We start from the raw sequence: 5,224 nt of genomic DNA, 5'->3' as shown, positions 1-5,224 counted from the left end.
TTGAACGGCCCAATCATCTGTGACTGGTGGCAACTCCATGCATTCCATTTGAAATCGGGATACAAACACCCTCAACATTTCATTATCCCTTTGTCTTACTTTGAAAAGGTCCGATTTCCTTGTCGCAACCTTTGGCTCCGGCATGTGCCTTTACGAAAGAGTCTGCCAACATAGCAAACGAGTCGATGGAATTTGGTGGTAGATTGTGGTACCAAATCATTGCTCCTTCGATAGGGTTTCCCCGAACTTCTTCAATAAAACAGATTCGATCTCATCATCTTCCAAATTGTTACCCTTGATGGTGCATGTGTAGGAGGTGACATGCTCGTTGGGATCGGTGGTCCCATTTTATTTAGGTATGTCCGGCATACAAAACTTCTTTGGAATGGGTTTCGGAGCCGCACTCGGAGGGAACGACTTTTGTACAAATTTCTTTGAATCCATCCCTTTCAAGATTGGCAGTGCCCCCGGTATCTGATCAACTCGAAAGTTATATGTTTCCACTTTTTTATCATTAGCTTCGATTTCTTCTCTCCTGACTCAATTCTTTTGGTGAGCTCCTCGAGCATTTTCATTACTACAGGATCGGTCCCCGATTCGTTACCATTCGACCTCCCTGGCACTGGCTCAGTACGACGAGTGATTTCTGGCTCGACCCCACTCGGAGCTCTATGTTGATTTTGTAGCTGAGAAATAGCGGCTTGCTGAGCCTGTAGCATCTCGAATATCACTTGGAGACTGACTCCTCCGTCTCCTCTGCCCTGTGTACCTTGGACACCAGATCGGCCTTCTCTGCGTACACTCCCTTCGGGGTTCGCGCCTAGGTCCGCATTTAAAGCAACGTGCGAACTGACATCGACTGGATTGGCAACCGGTGCTCCCCTGAGATTAGCATGTGGCACCTCGGCTCCTGGAGCAATTACGTTGTCGTTTTCCCCATGAAACCCGAGGCCATTATCACCATGTGTGGATGCGTTTTGTGAGTTTGACATGTTTTAACCTGAAAGCAAAGATACTTGACAAGAACAAGCGTAAAATAATGTGTGTTATCAGAATCAGCACCGAACAATCACTATTATCCTTAGCCCCACGGTGGGCGCCAACTGTTTACCCTCAAATTCGGATAACAATTAAACTTATATTGTGATTTTAAGGATATGTGATTTCGTCCAATACCAATTAATAAGCAAGAAAATAAATAAATAAATCAGAGAGTAAAATAAATCAAACCAATATGCTAGCCAGGTCTCGACCCGACTCAGGATAGTCTTGAGGTGGAATAGTAAGAAAACTAAATGATAAAACAACTCTGATAAGCAGTAAGTGTAATAGCAGAAAAGTAACGAGCGCATATATTCTTCTTAGTGAACAATGATGATTACAAATGAATGGGATTCCTCTTTATATAATAGAGGGGTCCTAAATAAGGCACACTTCTAATTATAGTAGGAAACCATATTAACATCTGATTAACCGCCGTGGATTGATCCGTTACGAGATCCACGCCACGATCCTTGACCAATCGCGGATATCTCGCCTTTTCCGTTATCAAGCTATACCGATGTCGGAGTCTGTTTCTTTCTGGCCGCGATTGACGTCGACCTTGGTCCGAAAAGAGGCTTCTATTCCGGACTCAACGTCCTAGCTCCTTGACGCGACATTCCTTTCTCGACCAAAGAATGAAATCGGGTAGCTCCGATTTCTACCGTATACAAACGGTTTAAAGAATTTTTATATCTATTATATTCGAAGAATTATATCTCACTTTATTTTTCAGATTACAATTCTATACTTTCCTTAGACAATTATCGGTGAGTAGCTTCTATACTACCAAAAATAATGTAAAAAGAAATCACATTTTTGAAAAACAAAGAACAGAAAAGAAAAATGAGCTCCTTTGTCTTTCTTGAACCATCCACTAGTGGCTTCTCCAATCTCATGCGTAATAATAGAAGAAAATAATATCAAGACTGTCTGCTTCCCTTGTAATATATACCACTCCAAAGTTGTTCTTAATTGATTCTGAATTCACCACCTTCGTTATGGACAAATAATTAAAAAATCTCCACATATTGTCCCATTTAAATCCTTTTGTTAAAAATAAAAAATAAAAAAACTTCCGCCGTACTTATGGTCCTTAAGATAAAAAAGAATATTCCATGTCACTAGCCTCCGAGCATTCGCATGTTGTGACAAACTTTTTCTGTAAGAGCTAGGATTTAGAATTTATGAGTTCAGTATTCTAGTCTTTTTAAGTTACTGAGTTCTAAATTAATAATTCGTATATAATTAAATAAATTTCTTAAAATTTATAGAGTTTGGACCAAAGCTACTGGGTTCAGTCGAACCCGCAATCGAAAGGCTAGCTCCGCTCCGGTTTGTAAGACCACTATAAGAGAGGTGGAAAATTAAGGTTGTTTCTCACAATATAGTGTCACAGAAATTTCAAGAAATTTAAGAGACAAACTATAGTATCAAAATCCATGGATTCTCTAACTGTTTCCCACAAGCTTCCCATTATTGATTTCACAAAGGAGAATTTAGAACCAGGCACAAATTCATGGTCCAAGGTATGTAAAGAAGCTGTTTGTGCACTTGAAGAGTATGGTTGTTTTGTAGCTTTGTATGATAAAATTTCATTAAAAATCCATAATGAAGTTTTTCAAGCACTAGAGAAGTTATTAGATCTTCCCACTCAGACAAAAATCCAGAATAAATCTACCAAACCTTTGTATGGTTATGTTGGTCAAATCCCATTTATTCCTCTCTATGAGAGCATGGGCATTGATAATGCTAATACACTTGAAGGAATCCAAAATTTCTCCAATTTCATGTGGCCTAATGGAAACAATTCTTTCAGGTACTCTCTCTGTCCCATTGTATATACGTGATATGTACTTCTTTTTAGTCTGTTCCGAAAAATAATACTCTTTTTAGTTTGTTCAGAAAAAATTTAACTTTAATTACACTTCTCATTTTACTTTGGAGTAATAGTTTCTCGCGTCATTTTGATTTTTCTAACTCTAACTAGTTTGGAATTGAGACATATTGATTCAGAGCGTGCTATTTTTTTTTTTTTTTTTTTTTTTTTGTTAATTTTAAATTTTTTCTTGGTATGTTGTTAGTGAAGCTTTGCTAGCTTACTCGAAAGCAGCAGCAGAACTGGAAGAAATGGTGGTGAGAATGATATATGAGAGCTATGGTGTAGAGAAGTACTATGAATCTCACATCAAATCAGTGAATTATCTTGCTAGGGTTATGAAATATAAAGAAGCCCAAGTACAAGAACCAAAACTGGGATTTGTTGCTCATACAGACAAGAGCTTCATGTCCACAATTCATCAGAATCAAGTTAATGGTTTGGAGATCAAAGGGAAAGATGGTCAGTGGTTTGGAGTTGAGCTTTCCCCGTCCTCCGTCGTGGTCATGGCCGGCGACGCAATCATGGTACACTGTAATTTAATATATTATAACAGACTGCTCGTCTTATTTTTTCAAGTTACTGATTTCACTTATTATGGTTCGATACATATAGTTACCTCTTAAGTGACCTACTGATAGTGCAAGATTAAAATTCTTACACTCTCGGTATATAATATTTAAACTCAATGAATTTGTATTGATAATTTATTGGGCGTTTGGACATAAGAATTGTAAAATTTTCAAAAAATAGTATAAAAAGAATTCAAGTGAAAATAATATTTGAAACTAGAGTTGGGTTTGGACATAAATATAATTTTGTGTTGTTTTTAAAGTTTTATGAGTGATCTGCGTGAAAATTTTGAAAAACAACTTTAATTTCAAAATTCATCTTCAAGTAAAAACTGGAAATTTTATGGCCAAATGCTGATTTCCGAAAAAAAATAAAATTTTTTCGGAAAAAAGTGAAAAAATTCTTATGTCCAAACAAGCTCTTAATGTTGACTCTAGGATCAAGTTATTAATTAAATAAACTACAATTAGTGCATGCACCAGCCACCAGATGCAATAAAATGTTTTCCCTTATATGATCTCCAGCCACCAGGCGCAATAAAATGTTTTCCCTTAAATAGCCCGTCCAATCGCTTATACTAAAAATAGCCGACAGATAGTGTCGGAGGCAGTAATATTTGTCTATAGGTTTTGAAATTATCATGGAACCCATTGCTCGTTTTAGTTATTGGGTTTGTAATTAAATATTTATATATTTAATGAATTTTCTATACAAATATAGTGTTTAAAGCAAAAGTGATTGGGTTCGACCGAACCCGCATCTAGTAGACTAGCTCCGCCTCTGCTGACAGATGTATAATGTGTTATCCGTATATAATATATGTGTATAACTATGTATAATTTATGTATACTGGTTTGAAAAAGTAAACAGTGGATCCAGTCACACATTATATTTTGTAAAGATTTCTGATATATTTTGTATTTGTTTGGACTAGGCATGGAGCAATAACAGGATAAAATCTCCACATCATAGAGTGATGATGGAAGGGAAGGGAGAAAGATATTCCATTGCCCAATTTTCTTTCATGGAAGATACAGTAATGGTTGAAACACCAAAAGAGCTTGTTGATGAAGAGCATCCCTTACAGTTTAAGTCATTCAACCATCTTGATTATCTTCATTTCTTTAGCAAAGAGGAAAATAGAAGGCTTGAGTGTGCTCTCAAAACCTATTGTGGTGTTTGACATGTTATTCTTATTTTTCTTCCTTTCTTGAGCCGATGGTCCATCGGAAATAACTCCTCTACCTTCTTAAGATAGAGATAACGTCTGCGTACACATTACTCTCTCCAGAATCCACTTGTGAAATTACACAGGGTTTTGTTGTTGTTGTTGTTGGTGGTGTTTGACATGTTCTCGATCGGAATTACTTATAGTAATACTATTTTGCAGAAAAATAACGAAAAAAAGTTTCTAGTCGTGTATGAGTTCTTGAGCCGAGGGTCTATACTGGAAACAGTCTTTCTGCTTTCTTAAAGATAAGGGTAAAATTTGCATACAAACTACCCTCCCCAGACCCCACTTGTGAGATTACACTGAATTCCTTGTTGTTTGGTGGTGATGTATGAGTATGTTCGGCATGCAGATTAGAAAATAAATAATTAAACGTGTCACAGTTCATGAATCCAGTGTATGTAACTGGTTTGGGTTGTACATTTTATCTTATCGACTTCTTTTTAATTCACATACTTAAAAAGTGCAAGCTCGACTGCTTATTAACCTATGTCATTCTA

At 36.8% G+C, this 5,224-nt stretch overlaps 1 protein-coding gene across 1 annotated transcript; it reads left to right on the top strand.

Moving 5' to 3' along the window:
• LOC109227386 (probable 2-oxoglutarate-dependent dioxygenase AOP1) lies at window positions 2,396–4,915 on the top strand. Its single transcript, XM_019392531.1, has 3 exons — window positions 2,396–2,860; window positions 3,126–3,447; window positions 4,428–4,915. Exons 1-3 carry the CDS (start codon window positions 2,484–2,486, stop codon window positions 4,674–4,676), a joined length of 948 nt encoding a protein of 315 aa, XP_019248076.1. The 5' UTR covers window positions 2,396–2,483; the 3' UTR covers window positions 4,677–4,915.

This window comes from Nicotiana attenuata, chromosome 6 (assembly GCF_001879085.1).
Source record: "Nicotiana attenuata strain UT chromosome 6, NIATTr2, whole genome shotgun sequence".
Lineage (NCBI taxonomy): Eukaryota > Viridiplantae > Streptophyta > Magnoliopsida > Solanales > Solanaceae > Nicotiana > Nicotiana attenuata.
This window is presented reverse-complemented; position numbering and strand designations above follow the sequence as displayed.